Source organism: Hemiscyllium ocellatum, chromosome 31, assembly GCF_020745735.1.
Source record: "Hemiscyllium ocellatum isolate sHemOce1 chromosome 31, sHemOce1.pat.X.cur, whole genome shotgun sequence".
Taxonomy (NCBI): domain Eukaryota; kingdom Metazoa; phylum Chordata; class Chondrichthyes; order Orectolobiformes; family Hemiscylliidae; genus Hemiscyllium; species Hemiscyllium ocellatum.
In genome coordinates this window covers 42,662,159-42,679,664 of record NC_083431.1, presented here as the reverse complement: position 1 = coordinate 42,679,664, position 17,506 = coordinate 42,662,159, and the positions used below count along the sequence as shown (strand labels likewise).

Below are 17,506 nucleotides of genomic sequence, written 5' to 3'. Positions count from 1 at the left end.
AGATACCATTCAATTATTCTGAACTGAACTACTGAATCTTGCTGTTTTGTGCCCGATTTCCTGTTTGAAAGATTTAGTTTATATGGCACCTTTATCAATCACAGGCCATCTAAAAATGCTTTATAATCCAATAAACTGCAGGAAATGTGGGAAGCATGGCAACAATTTGCATATAGCAAGGCTCCTGCAAACAACAGTCTGATAATGACCAAATCATTCATTTGCTGATATTGGTTGAGGAATAAATATTAGTCAAAGCATTGAAACTTCTGTTGTTGTTCCAAATAGTACCAATGGATTTCCCCATGACGAATACTTTACCTCTTGGTTTAGTAAATCATTTAAAAGGTGGTACTTCTGATAGTACTGCACTGGAGTGTCAGCTTGAGTTATGTGCTTAAATTGTGGGAATGGTGTTTGAACCACACAGTTACTTCTGACTTGGTGAGAGGGTTACCACACTGTATGGTTGAGACAGGTTCATTTCACAGCAGTCAATCAACCCCCATTTTTTTCACCCATTTCACAATGTCAGATAAGGACAACTCTGGTCTAGTTGCCTCTTACACATATGGCTTTTCACAACAGTCCAAGCTTATCCATAGATGTGAAATCTGGCTTGAGACTATTATACAGTAATGGTGGGGAGTCTGCCAGAGGGAGATCAAACACAGGTTTGCTCTGGTTAATTAGTGTTCTCAGTACCTTGATAAAAACTGCATTTCTGCAGTTCACACCAGAAAGTGATGTGCTGCTGCACTGCATTCTACTCTCTTTCTGGTGAGATTCTAAACCAAGGGTCTGTCTTCCCTTTGTACAACATGCAATGCACAGTAGTGAGAAGCACAGTAAAACCTTCCCAGGTTTGACAAGTCAGATCCTCACAAAAATGGAATGGATGTAGGAAGGCAAGACCACCAGTTTGCATCAGAGATGTGAAATTGATTTTTGGCACTGTAGAACAGTATTTGATGGATGACGTGCTCACTCCTTGCCCCGATTTGTTACACGATAGTAACACTACCTCTTCCTGATGTTCCACCTATAAAGAAGCCCTCACCTCTGAACCAGCTTTCAGATATGGGACCTGACATTGCAGGGTTAGTTGGTAACTCTTGAGGCTACACAGCAGGCAATGTAGAAATGTTAAAATGTGAATAGTTTAATGGAGGATGCAATAGTAATCTTAGTATTATTTTTTATTGCAGTGTACAATGCTTTCTTAAATATTTTCTTACCTTTCCAGAATAACTGGATAATTGATGTTTCAGTGGCTTCAGTTGAAGGTCTCTGATGGACTGAAAGAAGTGGAGAACTTGTACAAGACCAGAATTAGATTAGTGCTGAGATGGGAAGAGTTTGAGGGTTGGAGACAATTCCACAAATTGAGAAAGCAAAGAGCATGGAGGGGTTTGAACATGAGGGAGAGATTTTAAATTTTAAAAGTTTTGTGTGTCAGAAGGCAATATAACTCAGTAAGCACAGGGGTTATACAAATTGGAATCAGGGCAGCAGAGTTGGAGATGAGCTCAGGCTTATGGAGAGTGGACCATGGAAGGCCACTGAGAAGAGAAAAGGAAATGTCAGGTCTGTTGATAACAAAAATAAGGGTGCACATTGCAGCAGTAAATAAGCTGAGCCACAGCTGAGGCAGGGACTTTTACTCAGGTTGATGTAGCCAATGTTGTTGATAGAGAGGATGTGCGATTGGAAGTTCAGGTCATGCTCAAAAGGCAAGCTGGAGCTGTGAATCAGGTGACTTCATGGTGAGGGAATAGCATTTGTAGATTAAGTAGATATAATCTAATGTTGTATACACTCTCTTGTCAGAAAAAATTATAGAATCTGTGGAGAATTATATGGAGGCCATTTGACCCGTCAAGCCTACACTGACCCTCTGAAGAGCATTCCAACTGATCCCTGTAACCCCACATTTACATAATTTCCCCACTTAGCTTGCACATTCCTGATTTCAGTATAGCCAATCCACTTAAACTGTACATTTCTGGACTGGGGCAGGAAATCGGAGCACCCGGAGGAAGCCCATGCAGACATGGGAGAATGTGGAAATTCCACACAGTCGGGCAAGACTGGGATTTAACCTGGGTCTCTGGTACTATGAGGCAGCAGTTCTAACCAGCGTGCCACTGAGCTTACCCTATAATATAGACTGTAAGCACACTGGGAGAGCTATCCTGACAAAGCTTTGACGTGAACCAAGAATCTTTAACTCTCATCACCTAGTTGCTCTTTCACTTAGCTGCTCGTCTACATTTAAGGGTGAATAATTTCTCACTTGTTTCAGTTAGATTAAATTTAGTGATTAAATCTTAGTAATTTTCAAGTACGATATCCACTAACTACTGAACTAAAGTATGAAACCAATCAAAGGGTTGGCCAGGGAAAGCACTTGAATAGTTTATTAACCTTGAGGTTATCTTTAAACTGAATCAGAGTAAGGAAATAACTAGCAGTTGCAATTAACTGACAAATGAATACTATCTGAGCGTGTGATCGTTCACCTTCCTCTGGGATGTCTTGGTGATTAGTCTCCTTCTGTGAAAGTGCTTTTTATTCTGCTTGAATTCTCTTCCCCAGGGTAAATCCATATGCATTGCTGTCTCTTTCTGGAGTCACTGGTATAAATCGTTCCTTTAGCCAATCAGAAACAATATAGCACATTTAAGTGACACTCTTGGGTCTTCTTGCCACTCATTGGTAGAGATGTATTTCCGTAATTGCTCTTCATCTGTAATAGATTCATTTTTGGGATTCTTTTGTGGAACTTGCCTCTCTTAAGCTAATATAGGTGGTTAACAGTAAAGAAACTTGGAAATCAAACGTGTCATAGCACTTACTTGTATACTTTGGATTTTTCAAGAAAGCTCCTTCATTGCACTCACTGACCCTTTTTTTTAATCACTGATGGGATGTGGGTATCGCTGACCAGGTCTGCATTTATTATCTTGCCTAATTGCCCTCATCACAACTGAAGCACTTACTGGGCCACTACAAAGAATAATTAATAGTAAAGCGTATTGCTGTGGGTTCGGAATCATATACAGACCAGACCAGAAGATTGGTAGATTTCCTTCCCCAAAAGACATGAATGAACTAGTTGGGTATTTATGAAATCTAGTAGTTACATGGTCACATTACTTACACTTGCTTTTTTTTTGAAGTGCAAGTTTGGTTCTTTGAATAACTGAAGTTCTGGTAGAATGTCCCTGAAGTGCTTGAAATAACTCCACACAGGCCGGTATCCCATCACCAAGTCATCCTTTAGTTCCACGGGGAGAGGCTGTGAAGCTGACCCAGCTCCCTCAGAACCAGTTCTCAGAGTGAACAGGATATCTGACACGCCTGTTTATTTATTTTTTCTTTTAGCTGCGCACTACCGCCTAACTGCAGTAGTGCTTATTTTTCCCCAGCACCTATGTTGTGTGTGTGCAGGTGTGAGATACAGTGAGAGACACAAGGTGTACAAATCTTTATTCAATTTCCACCACCAGGAAGAAAAGATACTTGTTTTTTATACTTGATTTGTTTAATTAACTCAATTTAAATTCTTGATCAAGGAATTCAATTAATTAGTCAAGGCTGCCATTTTTAGAAATACTGGTCTATGACTATATCAGTGTATCACTGCACCACTGTTATTCCATAAACCATTATTCCATTAGTCCGAATAGGTAATCCAATGTTTGGTGTAATTATCTTAAACCATTCTTTTAGTGCCACTGCCACTAAGTTTAATTTGTTGGCTCCAGATGTGTCAAATGGTAATTAACTCCCCTAATCAGCACTAATCGGTTTTTCAGTACTTTCTCTAGCACTTTATGTTTTTACACAATGATTGATTTCTGTAGTCAGTTGTGGAGTTACACATTTATCTGTCCTTCTGAAAAGGTCCAGCGTATGCTGCTGATTGCATCTGCATCTGTTTCTGCTTCTCTTACCTCTGAAACGCCTTGCTTCCACTGGTGTTCACAGTTCTTAGCCTTTCTGTATATCTTTCAGTTCTGCCAGAATACTGACTATATTTAAAGGACATCCTTAGGGCAATTTTCAGATCATTGTATCCACGCATTGATGTCCTGTATCTATGTATTTGTTGTCAAATGTGCATCAATCAAAAATGGTGGCTAAGGAAGGGAAATATGAATTAATTGCTCCTGTTCTTGAATACAATCAGCCCCTGGGTTATGAATGGGCTCTGTACTTGAGTATGTTCATAAATCAATTTGTGTGCAAGTCAGAACACAATACAGCATGATATAAAATAGCTGTTCATAAGTGCGAGTAAATGTTCATATGTCAGACCTTTAATTCTAAAAGGGGAACTTGTTCGTAAGTATGAGCATTCGTAAGTTAGACACTCTTAAACAGGGTTGCCTGTATTATAACACAGTTTTTACTGGAAAATGCATATGTGTATTATCAGATGCACTGTGTGCATTCTTAAAAAATTCATTCATGGGATGTGGGTGTCACTGCCTCGGCCAGCATTTGTCCATTCCGAATTGCCCACAGGACAGTTAAGAGTGAACCACATTGCTGTGGGTCTGGAGTCACATGTAGGCCAGATTAGCTAAAGATGGCGGTTTCCTTCCCAGATTGTTTTTTCTCCTGATGCTCAGCAATGGTTTCATGGTCACCATTGGACTCTTATTTCCAGATTGTTATTGAATTCACATTCTATCATCTGTCATGGTGGTATTCGAACCCAGGGTACCCAGAACATTATCTGGGTCTCTGGATTTAAATTCCAGTGATAATATCACTCGGTCATCATCTCATTCTCTCATTATCATTCTCTAAGATCTTACATTAAAAAGAGTAGCTGCCACCGACAGAACCGAATGCTTGCAAGAGTCTGGTTAGTGCCTAGTGGGCAGGAAGGATTGAAATGATTTCTAAAGAAGATGTGGGAGTATTTTGGGTCTCTTGAGTTACCTTATTCTGTGCTTCTTTCCTACCCACTTTTTTTGTTTTTCATTTTCCAGATGTCAGAAACCTTTTGCAGGCAGTCACCCTTTTTACCCATTTGATGGGGGACACCATTGTCCAGGGTAGTGCTACCTCCCATATGGTGCCAATGGAGCAGGCAGACCGTAAGTAATGTGCTCAATGTGCTGTTGCATGTAAGCGGCTTTAAAAAGCAATACCTTGCTTTTGTTAACCAGCTTGCACTCTCACAACACTAGTGCTGTGATGCCTACTGAAGCTTGACTCTTGGTTTCTAAAAGAACAGCAGATTCTACTGACAAGAAACTATCTATCAGCCTGTATCGTGAACTTGTGCCATTGAAGAGGGTTCTCACCAAACAGTGTTCTGAAGTGAGTGGTGTGTCACCATGTAAAATTCGGGTACTTCAGTCATAATCTAAATGATAGGAGAATATGTATTAACAAGAAAGAATATGCCTGACATCTGCTATGTCACTTTGCAAATATTTTTCTATATCCCGTCAACTTCTGCCATGTATACCCTTTCTTTTAGTGCATTGAGCATTATTTCATTAAAGTTTTACATTGTTGTACTATAATTAAGTCCCTTCAATAACCCTGTTGATAACGACATCATTACGACGTCTGTAAGGTCCTGGTACTGCGTTGGCTGATTTCACTCTTAGCATCAGTTGAAATATTACAATTGACCGATGTGCTTTTGAGCTACAGATAATAAGAGTCAGTCAGGGTTTACCATTGCCAGCGAACGAATTCTCATTGTAGTGTGCTTGTTTGTGGATGCTGGTTGAAGATATGGTTGGCTTTAGCTGTGACTCTCGCCCATGATGAGACAACTGGCGGTAGCCCACTGTCTGGGTTAACGCATGAAGAATGACCACTTGGCTGTAAGGACTGAGAAGGCCATCTCTTCTTCTTATTGAAAGAAGAAACTAAGGGGAAGACAGAAATAGACTCTTAATCACAGGACACAGCGGATCTCTTGAATAAAACAAAAATTGTGTTTTGTATTTAATTGGATGGGATAGATAATGTTCATAAATGGTTTAAGAACTAATGGCCACTGAATTGTTTCAAATAATGAGTAGATCCAAAGGAAGGCATTAGGCATGTTCTTCAGAAGTCTAAGTGGCAAGGATGAGAGAGGGGTTTTATCCAAAGGAATGTATGATGGTGTGGACTGAGACTCCGTGTTTTGGACTAATGTAACTGCAGTGGGTGCACCTCAACATCAGAATAATGACAGTGTAAGTTTGATTCAGATGGCCACGACATTGGAACAACACTTTATCCCTGTAATACCACCTTGATTCATTTTGGCCAAATTAGCATTGGCCTAGGAAAGATGCATTTACCTCAACAAAAGGATGACTGTTTCTCCCTATTCATTCTCATTTTCTTTCTCGCTTTTCTCTTGGAATCCCGTCTTTCTTGACCTGCCTTCATTTTTTTCCTCAGTCTTGCTCTAACTTCCTTTTCTCAGTCCTCAGCCCCACACTCTCTTTTCTCTGCCCTCCCCACCAATACTCCTTCTGTTTTTCTTTGTGATTAATTTCTCATGATACTTCATCATCATGAGTTTTGATGGATTTGATATGATACAGTCTTGTCTGACCGACTTAGGTATCAGTAGCCCCTTAGGGTTTGTTTATTTATAAATATGTAAAATGTGATTTCTGTGTTTGCTCAGTAATGGTTTGAAGAAAAATTGTTTTATTTGTTATGTATTCTGATACTGTTTGATCCTAGTTATGATTTGGAGATGCCGGTGTTGGACTGGCGTGTACAAAGTTAAAAATCACACAACACCAAGTTATAGTCCAACAGGTTTAATTGGAAGCACACTAGCTTTTGTACCACAACCACCTGATGAAGGAATGGTGCTCCACAAGCTAGTGCTTCCAATTAAGTTTTAAGTTAGACCTTGTTAAAAAGAGAACTTGATTGCAGAAGTAATCAAGTCAGTGAGCATCTTTATTTTGATTTTGTTGCCAGTTTATTTCCCCTTGTTTTTAGAGTAATTGATTTCATATTGTGGACTGTTAATTAGCTTACCGTAATACTTGGTACCTCATCCAAATAGCTGCACTTGGATTTAACTCCTTGCTAGGAATATTAGGAGGCTATTTAGCCACAGGTCTGCCACAGCTAAACCTTGCTCCAATGTTCACTAACCAAGAATCACTGTATAAACTAAGGTGCAGGGACACTGATCTTTGTCATTCCTTAAGCCACAGCTTCAAAGAAGCTCCTTTGGCTCAACAATACTACAACTAAGTTGAGCAAGGAGGAAATAAAGCTCTGACTGACCTTTGAATAAAAGCCCTGTCAACAGGATTTGTGTGATTGTTATTGATGTTTTGTGGCTGTACGGTCTTTCCCGCACCTTATGTTGGTTCTGTTTCCTCACTGCCAGGTCTATTGGAAGCATGTAAGCAATGTGGGAGTGAGGTACTTTCCTACTTCTCCAGCTTGAAGGACACTACAACTTTGAGCAGTGCAGATTGCACAAAAGTGAGAGAAAGTCTGAACCAGATAAACACAATAGGAGAGGTAAGGGGTTAATCTTCCATGAAATTTGGGTAAAATGTTGGATAGGCTGAGGATTGAAGCACATCATCAAGCTTTCCCTTAACTCATTCCATGCTGTCAATTTTGCTCACAGTGTGCAAAGTTCAGATACTGTGGAGAGACCCTACAAAGTTAATTCTGCTTCTTTGTCCAATGTTACTGCATAAGTAATACCATCCCAACGGAATGATTACCCTCTAATACTGCCCCACTGTTTCTAAGATACTCATGATGGAGTTCAATTCCATAATTGAATTAAATCCTTGTCTCTTGGTCAAGTAACCATTCTGGGAACTCATCAGAGGCTCTTGAAGCCTGAGAGCTGAACCTATATTGTGTTGTTTCTATTAGGAACAAACATGGAATAATCAGGTACATGAACAGTGATTACTTGATTTTTTTTGTTTACTTTTTATTTCATCCAAGTCAGGGATGCAGAGGCTATCTGTAGCAGCCAAACTGCTCCCCAGCTAGTTCAGCATGAAACTAGAATCAAGCCTATGACTCTCAGATGTATAAGCGAAAGTACCATTCTAGATTCAAATCTCTGCTGAGAAACGTAAGGAGTTGTTTTAATTCTGAATTGACTGAGTTGAACATCTCCTCTATCAATCGTTGTGCACTCTCTGCAGTGCTGTTGACTGATGTATGTGTTGTTTTAGGAGCTGAGGCCTAAAGGAAGAGATATCAAGCAAAAAGAGCTGGGTGATCTGGTTGAAAAGGAGATGGCTGCCACATCAGCAGCTGTTGAAGCTGCTACTACTCGGATTGAGGTAATTCGTGTCACTAAGTTAATTAGATAAGCTATTAGAGATGTACAAAGGAACCTCAATTATCCGAAGGACACAGGTGAGGAATATTTCGTTCACTTAATTGAATGCCGGCTAACATTGTTTAGCCAAGCATCGGGACCATGCGATCTTGCCAGATAATCTGAAATTCGGATAATTGAGGTTCCTCTGTATTAGGGGAAAAAAATTTGCTTCAGTAGCTTGGCGGAGTTGCTATTGATGGATAGATAGACACCAGATATGTACAGAAGTCCTTTGTTCTGATGCACTTTGAGACTGAGTTATTGAAAGGGAGAAAGTAGTTATATAAGTGAAGAGAATTATGAATTCAAATGTGTGAAAGGATATTGTAATGGGGAGTCACCTGATTTGGGGCATTCTTCCTACGGGTTGTTCAGAGCTCCATATTCATGGTCAAACTTGCTGTATTGCATTCGGGAGAGACAGATCATGAGGCTTTGATGGGGTGGTCTGTTCAGAACAGTAGGGTATGATTGTTCTTTGCTTAATTGTATGGCAAGAACATTTTCTGCAAGCAAAGTAAGCAGTGAAGATATCCAAGCCAATTAGAGAAAACCAGAAATGAACTTGTTTTTTTCCTTACTGGAGAGCCAGGGAATACTTTTCCTCCTGCATGATTTTTGTGTTTCTGGAATGTTGGTATAGAAACTAGTCACAGAATCACTTTCCAATTATACATGTTATGTGGCTGCTTCACAGAGGAAAGCTATAGAAAGTCCGGAAAGAGAATGGAGTGCAGTGGGAAATTTTGATGAAGATGAAAAAGAACGCTTTGTAATATTGCTGATCTGTGCCGAAGTTCTGTTTATTATTAACTGCACTCTGTTCTGTACATAACTGTGTCTGACTTTTGTTAGTTGACAGCAAATGTTCTGGAGCTGCATGTTCATCTTTACAGAGCGAGCCTCCTCTCATGCATGCTTTTCAATGTGATGGTAGCAAGAGTCTTCAATATGGTATGACATGATCCAGAACTTGCTCTAATACTTCAGTGGCTTTTCAGGAAAAGAAATCAGACAGCAGCCAATTCCCTGGCTTATTGCTGGGGCAGGGCAACGTTCTGCTGTGTATTTCAGAGCTGCTAGTTCTAACAGGTTTTCTTTTCTCTAATCTTGTAACCAGGAAATGCTGAGCAAGTCAAGAGCAGGAGACACAGGTGTGAAGCTAGAGGTGAATGAGAGGTCAGTGCTTTCAAAGATGCATGAATTTATTTAAGACTGCAAGAAGCTTGGGTGTCACTAAGGGCCACCTCCACAGCAAAATGCTTGTGACTTTATGCAGTTTCAATGCAAGCTTCCTACACAAAGAGCCCCAGATGTCAATACTTAGTAAGGAACATTAAAAAGCTTGAGAAAAGATTAGTTTGAATCCCACTGTCATTTATTGTGGGCTCTATTATTTTGTAATCCATAATTAATAATTTCACAAAACAAAAAAATTGCTTTCATTAAATGTATTGCTGTAAATGGACTCAAACCAAGGTTAAATGTCAAGCTCGCCCTTTTCCACAATAGTGGTTTCCATTTTACAGAATTCCCCGGTTTAAATCATTCCCATTCACATCCACTAGCTAGAATGCTATTGGACCCGTCCGTGTGTCATTAACTAAATTGCATAGAACTCCAAAAGTCTAGAATCCAACATACTCTGTCTAATCCATTTTTAATCCATTGCATTGTTTAGAGTGTAGTAGACTTGTTCATTATCCAATTTCAGACTGCTCAAAATTCCACTGATGAATTCATTTCCCATGCCCTCCTATTGCCCAGAATTACAATGGATTCATTTAATTCCTCTTCAGTCCCATTGTGTAATATTCCAAGAAATAAATCACATTATGTTTACTGCTGCTATAAATATTAAAATTATTGTAGCCTTATTGCTCTTGATTCTATTGTAATTTGCACAGTATTGAATGAGTTTTTTTTTCCTTTCTGCTGTAAAGGTTTATTTTCAGCTTCAGCCTCAGAACAATATGCCAGTTGTAATTTTTTTTTGTCCCCAGTTTTCTCTCCAAAGGTGTCAATAACCTTTGTGCATTTGTTCCATTCTTCCTCCGTATGCATCAGGAAGTTAATTAACAATTATTAGTAGACAGTCAGAAATCTAGAGTGATTTAGATTTGCTACTGGGTATCTGACTACTATCTTCTCAGAACTCCATTCCTCTGGAATTGTGGAAAAGGCTGACAGATGCTGCCAGTTTGAGTAGGATTTGAATCCAGTCCTTTGGAATAAAAGACAGTGTGACTCCTTTCCCTGGCCCTGGACTTGTACCTCTATTTAGTTTCTCTCTCATTCAACTCCATGCTCTCGCCGCGCTCATTTTGTTCATGAAACCCAACTCTGTTCCCTCAAAACACTTTTTCAACAGTCTGTTGATCAGCCAAATTTTGTTCATGGTCCCTAAGTACTAAGCCCCTCCCCACACCACTTTAAATCTGTTGTTGTCACCCTCTTCTAAACTAAACTTCACTTCCCTGCCTTTGAAAATTACTGTCTTATCTCCAACCTTTCATTTCTATCCTTGATTACTGAATGTTTTAACTTCTATATCAAGTTAATACTTGACAACCCCCCCCCCCATTCTAATGTCCCTTATTAAAGTCATGCATGATATTGTGCAACTGTGGTAGAATGACACGCTATGTCTTTACAGTCTGTAACTTTTGACATAGATGGTTGTGCTATCCTCTTACAATGCCTGTCTTGGTACTTATCTTGAGGGATATTATTGAATTTTAAAAGAAATTCAAATTCTTGTTACTAATTGAAAGAAATACATAAAGTTTTGTGTTTGAAATAAGACCTTTGCTATACAGTAGTTAAACAAATTAAAGGACATAAAACAAATTACAAGAATTAAACTCAAGCATTATACCAAATGTGTTATGAACACTTATTTTCTAAAACTGTAACTGTCAACAGGTATTTTTCTATTTTTATTTCCACACAGGAGTTTCCCCCACACTTTCAAGGCTCTTGATTGTTCTTTCACTTCTCTTGGACCAAGTTAAGGACACAGCTCTTAGTCATTCTCACTTTGATTCTCCCCTGTGTTCCTGCTCTGAGATTTCTTGGTGTCTTTCCACCTCACATTGGGCCAGGCAACACTATTAAAACAAGTCATGATTGTGGACACCCTAGCTCAAGCATGAGCTGTGCTACTATTTTGCTTAGTAGTCTACAAACCCTGGAAGTGTTTTCACTTTGCATGTTTCTGTTCTGGCTCCAGCCATGAGCTGTCTATGTTCTGTGAGTAAATCACACAGATAAACCCAAAACTACCCAAAAACACGGCAGTTCCAAGAAAAGTATCCCCCTCTACCCCTGCTAAAGAGGCAAGCTTGGGATATCCCAAATTAGTTACAATTTCCAAACCTGTCCTCTGATCTGAACAGATATAGATTCATATTTGTCCGTCGCTTTTGACGTACCTTTGATTTGACATATTACATGAATAAATTTAAGCTCTAATGGCATTACCACAATCTAACCAGACTCATTGGTTCTATTCCTAAGCAAAGAAAGAACCACATAGTTTATTGTTTCCAAACCCCTAATTGTAACACCCTTAAATAAGTATTGTCTCCCTTTGAATGGCAATTACCATATGGATTTTTTTTCCTGTTCTCAAGCTCAGATTTGTTTCTCCTCCTATTTATCTTGCATTTAGAATTCCAGTTCTCAAAACATACAAATTATGGAACTAGATATTTTTGCAACCTCTAATCTGCTCACCTGGTTCCATTATTATCTATTCAGCCATTGTCAGAGAAGCACCTGTAATGTCTTTGCTTCCTGCTCTCACATTTCCACTGCTGATACTTCAAAGGGCCTAAACTTGGATCGTCCTAATTCTTATGTACATCCTACCTCTCAAATCATCATTCAAAAGCAGTGACTCATTCACTGACATCACTCGGCTGTACCTGAGCAATGTGACTTGTTGCTTCTCTACCTGAATGAGCAGAATTTTTTCCCTGACTAACTAAGGAGACCAAAGCCATGGTTTTGGGGTTCTGACACAAACTTCATTCCTAGCCACTAATTCAGGAGAATTTCCTTTGAGTGTTAATTATCTTATGGATTTTTGATGGTATAGTGACAATAGCAATGAATTAGTAATACAAAGGAGCAAGTTAATTCGCTGGGGACTTGGGTTCAGTTCCACTATAGTAGCAGTATAAATACAATTAATAGATCTGAAATGTAAAGCTGTCTTAGTAATAATGCTCTTGATAACTACCATCCATTTTGTAAAATTTAGCTGCTTCACTAATGTCCTTTTGGGTAGGACATCTGACATCTTTGCATGACCTGGCCTACATGTAACTTCAGATGCACTGCAATGTCATTGACTTTTTACTGCCATCTGAACCAACTTTGCAAATCAATCAACACAAGAACAATTAGGGATAGGTAACAAATTCTGCCCTTGCTAGCAACACTCATATTCCATCAAAGAATAAAACAATCCTTTTGTGTCAGTTCAACTGCTGCTGAAACCTCACCCCATGTCTTTATTACCTCTAAACTGGACAATTCTAATGCTCCCCTGGTCAACACATGCTCCATAAACTTGAGCTCATTCAAAGTTGTTAGTTTTACCTCAACTGACAATAAGTCTTGTTTAGATTGTTTTTGTGCTATCTTACCTGATATTATCATCATAGATAATCACAGAATCCCTACAGTGTGGAAACAGACCCTTCGGCCCAACAAGTTCACAACAATCCTTCGCAGAGTAACCCACCCGGACCCATTCCCCTCCCCTATTATCCTATATTTACTCCTGACTAATGCACCTAGCCTATACATCCCTGAACACGATGGACAGTTTACCATGGCCAGTTCACCTAACCTGCAACTGGTGCAGCACTGCTATGATTCAAATCCTTGTTTTTACATTCTTCTATCACTTTACTCCTCTCTTGTAGCCTCTTTGAGCTTTAAATTTCTCTGAGGCCCCTGCATGCTTCCACTTTTGAATTTACTCAGCCCACAATCAAACTTCAGCTGCCTAGGCAGCAGACCCTTGAATTCCACTCTGGACCTCCTTAATCTCATTGCTTTGATCAAACCATTGGGTCACCTAACCTCGGATGGCTGATGTACCATAGTGTGAAATTCTGTTTGAGAATACTTCTGTAAAACCTTGGGAAAACTTTATTACGCTAATGGTGGTTCATGTATTCAAATTGTGTTGGTTATGCAAACAAATCTCCATCAGGAACTTAGGTGATTTGAATATCCAACAAGTGCCTGCTTTCTGATTTTTTTTTTCCCTTTGAAATGTCTTTGTTTAAGTTCTGAGGCTTCTTTGGTAAAGCTGTTTAGGTGTTACTGACTCTGGTGCAGAGGAGGAGAAATGAAATGAGTAGTTGATACTGCAAACCTTTCAGACTGAGAATCTGAATATGTCTATGGGGAAGCTCTTTAGATTGAAGGAGAGTTAAAGCCTATAATGGAGAGACCCCTCTCAACAGACCATTGCAGTAAGCTGGCGTGATGAGAGCAAAGAAATATTTGCTTTGGGATCCTAGAGAAGTTTAACAATATAGGCCAAGAATCTTGCAGAATAATCAGTGTCTTTTAGTTTAAAGCTTTTAGGAGAACTTAAACTCAAGGACAAGGTCATGACATTGGCAATGGAAAGAAATGGAAGGTGGTTTACTATCTAACTGCTACTTCAATTTCCAGTGAAGTACGTTTGTCCCAGATAGAATTAACTTAATAAAAATAAAATTCAAAGCTACCGGGACTGGGCAGGAAAGTGGATCTAACTGAGTGGTTGATATTGACATGAGCTGATTGACCTCTGTGTTCCAGGACATAACACATGAAAAATTAAATGGAAATGAAGTTTTTATTTGGTGTGTTTTCATATGAACTGTGTTTAGAATTGTTTAAGAAGAAATTATTTGACGAGCATTCTGTATTTTTGTTTCCCGTAGGATCCTTGAGTCTTGTACTGACTTGATGCATGCAGTTAAAATGTTGGTTCTGACATCGAAGGATCTACAGAGAGATATAGTGGAGAGTGGAAGGGTAAGAGCAAAACTTCAAGTGTTAAGTTTGGTCAGTAGACAGGACAATATGTGAGTTAAAATATTACAAGGCAGTCAGTTGATTGAAAGTTTTTGAAACACAGTGAATCATGAGTCTATTGCAATACTTGCGAGAGCCCGCGTTCATGCAACCTCGGGCCTTTCGTACATCCACAGCTCACTTCACTTTATCATTGGTGCCTTGATGTAAACCACTAAGGCATTAAGCATTTAAACCTCTCTTTAAACCTTTGTACCTCTCTCTTCCTTTAAGATACTCTTAAAAACCTAAGTCATTGACCGATCTGCGTAGTCCTAACTCCTATAAAATGCTTTTCCATGTTAAAGATGCTTTATAAATGTATGCTGAAGGTGCGATATAAATGTGCATTATTAAATGGGCTGATGCCTTTATTTGCGCCTCAGTGATTCTTCTGTCCCTTTCATTCAAAGCTGATGACATATGGAGGCAGGAAGGCACTTTTCTGGAGTGCCAACTTCAATGCTCTCTTTCTGACCAATTGAATTTCACAATTCAGGTTGTTTTTAATGGAATCTCTCCTTTCTGTTCTTCAAGTATATAATAATGGGTAAACTTCCTCAAATACCCCACTTGCCATGTACAGATCCACATCTGAAGCAAGGCTGCAAGATTCCTGCTTTTTGCTGAGTTTGAGATTTTACAATGAAGCCTTTGCTTTGTGAGATGATCAGTAATAAGACATAGCACCTTTTGAAAAATGGGGAGAAAATAGGAAGAAATGATGATAAATATTATGTTTCTTGTTTACAGGGGGCAGCATCTCAAAAAGAGTTCTACGCCAAGAACTCAAGGTGGACTGAAGGCCTCATTTCTGCATCAAAGGCTGTAGGTTGGGGAGCCACTGTGTTGGTGTAAGTGTTGCAGTTGCTGTTTGTTTGAGGTCCTGTCCACAGTCACCTGCAGAACTCTACTAAGTGTGTAGTGCTGCTGCTGAAACTGAATCACAGAAGTAGTTATGTTTTGTTAACAAGGATCCAATATGGAATCTGTGGATCCAATATGGAATATCCAGTATCTGTGCTTAAATACAGTCTTGACATCTACCGGGCAGAACAAAAATTATGCAGCATGCAATACCCACCAAAAAAAAGGCAGATCCAATCTGGTCAATTGCTGCTGCATCAGTTTGTACTCCATCATGAACCAAGTGTTGGAAGGTGTTGCTGATATTTAAGTAAATGTTGGATAGGTAGTTGGCTTTTGGAAGAGAGGTAACTCTTATGGAACAGTGGAATTGTCCTTCACTCTGGGCTAGGAGGACCAGTTTCAAGTCCCACCTGTTCCAGAGGTTTGTAATAACATCTCTGAAGAGATTGATTTGAAAATATGTAGATAGGTGACTGAAGGTAAAGGGAATAGAGGGATACAGGATCAGGAGGAACCATGTTTCTGTCTTGTAATTTCCATGTGTGAAGCAACACTGTGATTTAAATTGAAGTGCTTTCCGATGCAAAGCAGTGAATATTTTAAATAATTCATCAAACAACACAATAAAGGTAAAAATCAGCGTTATTCAAAATTAATTAAATATCATAGGAATTATGTTAAAGAGATAAATTTTCGTTATCCTGTTATCTGTTTTTCATGGATTCCTGAGCTAGATTAGGTGGTGTATTTCAGTATCCTGGCACGTTGGATGCTACCTGTACTGACCAACATTTGTATCATTAATTTTTCAGTGTGAGCTATAGGGAGAGGTTGAATAGGCTAGGGCTGTTTTCCCTGGAGGCTAAGGGGTGACCTTATAGAGGTTTATGAAATCATGAGTGGAATGGAGAGGAGAAATACACAAAGTCTTTACGCTGGTGTGAGGGAGCCCAGAACTAGAGGGCATAGGTTAAGGGTGAGAGGAGTAAGATATATTAGAGGCCCAAGGGGCAACTTTGTCACACAGAGGGTGGTACGTGTATGGAGTGAGCTGCCAGAGGAAGTGGTGGACGCTTGTACATCTGCAACATTTAAAAGGCATCAGGATGGGCACATGAATAGGAAGGGTTTAGAGGGGTATGGGCCAGATGCTGGCAGTTGGGACTAGATTGGGTTGGGATATCTGGTCAGCGTGGACAGCATTGGACCAAAGGGTCTGTTTCCGTGCTGTACATCTCTATAACTCTATGACTCTTAAGTCATTTCAACTAGAAATACACATGTGTGCTACTTCAACTTGGTCATTTTCTTTTTATGGCTGAGAAGCTTTGGAAGGAACCTAACTCTGTCTTCAATGTTGATTTCTTTGGGGACATGTTTGAAGTTGTTTCTTGTTCAGTCGCAACTCTCAGCGATGCAACTACTGTTTCATGTGAGGGCTCCTTAGATTGTATTGTGATTATGTTTGCAGATGGCTTTATAACTGTGATGGCCTTCACTCTTCTATTGAAATGTGCACTTAGTGAAATTTATTTGACGCTTGGGACTCAAACGTTCTTTCATTTCTCTCTTCAGAGATGCTGCAGACATGGTTGTCCAGGGAAAGGGGAAGTTTGAAGAGTTGATGGTTTGTTCTCATGAAATCGCAGCCAGTACCGCACAGCTGGTGGCTGCCTCCAAGGTAAACAGTTATGTTTATTTTTGGTGATTAGCTCATATCTATAAAAGAGCAATGAATCAGATCACAAATGGAGAAACAAAGAGGGGCTGCATCAGTCACACTTGGGGAAGTGGATAGGAACCTTTCTAATGAATAACTGCAAAGGGCATTTGAAGAGCAGGAAATAAGCATTAATCAGATTTTATATATTCTTTTTGGTTTTGAGGGAATAAAATCCCACAAAATTAATACATGGCTAGCAAGAGTAACACTGTGTTACATTGAATGATATTTGGCCCATTGTGATAATTGAAGAAACCTAATAAAACATAAACAAAAAAAGAGAGAAAATAAGCATTGATGTTACACTTGCAAGTAATATCAAAACAAAAAGCAAGAGCTTCTTTAAATATATAACAAGGAAAAGAAGGGTCAAAGTGAACATGAACCCCTTAGAGAATGGGGCTGAGGAAGTAATAATGGGGAGTTCAGGAAATGACGAGTGGAATACATACTTTGCATCAGTCTTCAGG

General features: G+C 39.4%; 1 protein-coding gene across 3 annotated transcripts in view; it reads left to right on the top strand.

The window, feature by feature from the left end:
• hip1 (huntingtin interacting protein 1) overlaps nucleotides 1-17,506 on the top strand; it is a 351,738-nt gene that overhangs the window by 313,780 nt on the left and 20,452 nt on the right. For all 3 annotated transcript variants that reach the window (XM_060847935.1, XM_060847937.1, XM_060847936.1), the window contains 7 exons: nucleotides 5,007-5,114; nucleotides 7,388-7,524; nucleotides 8,205-8,315; nucleotides 9,477-9,535; nucleotides 14,311-14,404; nucleotides 15,197-15,297; nucleotides 16,889-16,994. In XM_060847935.1, the coding sequence (XP_060703918.1) occupies nucleotides 5,007-5,114; nucleotides 7,388-7,524; nucleotides 8,205-8,315; nucleotides 9,477-9,535; nucleotides 14,311-14,404; nucleotides 15,197-15,297; nucleotides 16,889-16,994 (716 nt within the window). The remainder of the gene's footprint in view (nucleotides 1-5,006; nucleotides 5,115-7,387; nucleotides 7,525-8,204; nucleotides 8,316-9,476; nucleotides 9,536-14,310; nucleotides 14,405-15,196; nucleotides 15,298-16,888; nucleotides 16,995-17,506) is intronic.